Source organism: Mauremys mutica, chromosome 13 (assembly GCF_020497125.1).
Source record: "Mauremys mutica isolate MM-2020 ecotype Southern chromosome 13, ASM2049712v1, whole genome shotgun sequence".
In the NCBI taxonomy this organism is placed as follows: domain Eukaryota; kingdom Metazoa; phylum Chordata; order Testudines; family Geoemydidae; genus Mauremys; species Mauremys mutica.
In genome coordinates this window covers 48,830,385-48,831,880 of record NC_059084.1, presented here as the reverse complement: position 1 = coordinate 48,831,880, position 1,496 = coordinate 48,830,385, and the positions used below count along the sequence as shown (strand labels likewise).

General features: G+C 57.1%; 1 gene segment (V, D, J or C); it reads left to right on the top strand.

The window, feature by feature from the left end:
- Positions 1-375: 375 nt before the first annotated feature.
- On the top strand, positions 376-1,073 carry LOC123347555. The segment is given in 3 exon segments: positions 376-421; positions 515-839; positions 1,028-1,073. Coding segments are annotated over 3 exon segments (417 nt in total).
- The last annotated feature ends 423 nt before the right edge of the window (positions 1,074-1,496 follow it).

Below are 1,496 nucleotides of genomic sequence, written 5' to 3'. Positions count from 1 at the left end.
ATAACACCTCACAATACCCAGGCCCTCAATTCCCGGGTGAGGAAATAGAGTCACTGCAGGGAGCTGTTCATTCCTCCCAAGGGTCCGAAAGTGTCAGGAGGATCCCAGCACCCTGTGCTCGGCGCTGCACAGACACACAGGACGGGACAGTCTGACTCCTGCACCCGGAGCCCTGGGGCGAGTCAGTCAGATCACTGGTAGCAGGAGTGTGTGTCTCTTATATGAAGGGAAATATGCAAATGAGGGAGGCAGTTTCCTGTTTAAATCTGTGCCTCTCTCTGCCCAGGCTGCACCCGGAGACACAATCCGCAGCCCCTGGGTCTGTGCAGTGACCAGCCAGTCCCCTGAGAACTTTCCCCTCCAGCACCAGGGAAAATGGGATTTTTCCTCCTTGTAATTTTCGCTGTAGCCGCTTTGGAAGGTATTTTCCTCTTCTGAATAACAGGCAGAGTTAGAAGAATATTGTGTTACCGCTGTTTTTATACCGATATTAATGGCCTGTCTTTATTCCCAGGTGTCCGGTCCCAGGTGCAGCTGGTGGAGTCCGGAGGGGATGTGAAAAAGCCCGGAGACTCTCTCCGCCTCTCCTGCAAAGCCTCCGGGTTCACCTTCAGTAGCTACTGGATGAGCTGGGTCCGACAGGCTCCCGGGAAGGGGCTAGAATGGGTCGCTGCTATAAACTACGGTGGGAGTGATATACGCTACCCTGATTCAGTGAAAGGCCGATTCACCATCTCCAGGGATAATCCCAAGAGTGAGCTGTATCTGCAAATGACCGGCCTGAAGCCCGAGGACACCGCCCGCTATTACTGTGCGAGAGACACAGTGACACGAAACCGGTTTGTGATCGTACAAAAACCCATGCGGCGGAATCGCGCTTCTCCCGGCAGCCGCGCGGGGGCAGCAGTGACACACACACCGCTCCGGGCTGGGACAGGAGACCCGGCACCCGGCTGAATGTAACACAAACCTCCCGGCAGTTTTAACCCTTCCGTTCCCGGGCAATGTGTCTCCCCTTCCTGCCCAGAGCCCCGCTGGCCCTGCTGCGCAGAGATCTCTCGCTTAATCTGTGAACCCCAATCCGGAGTGAGTCCTGTTCTGAGTCGCTCTCCCCTCGCTGACCTGGCACGTTGGCTCTCCCGGGGCCCGTCTCTGTGTCAGACTCACAGGGCAGCGTCTGTCAGTGTAAAGGGGACAAGCGCATTGGGGGTCGCATCAGACCCAACGGATGGAGCGAATTTCTCATGGGATCACGTCCGCCGCTGGTGTAAAGTCACCGCAGCTGCTTCCACTAGACTCGAGTTACTCCGGATTTACACCAGGGAGGCTCTGGCCCTTTCAGCAAACTGGGACGTTTAGCGGATTAACGCAGCGAAAGGTGATTAGTTCATTATAACCCGTGTGGGGCCCCTCACCGGGGCGTCTCGGCCCTTCACACGCGGTTATCGCCTTTCTCCCCACAGCGTCGCCGGGAGGCCGGGAACTATCCCAGCCCC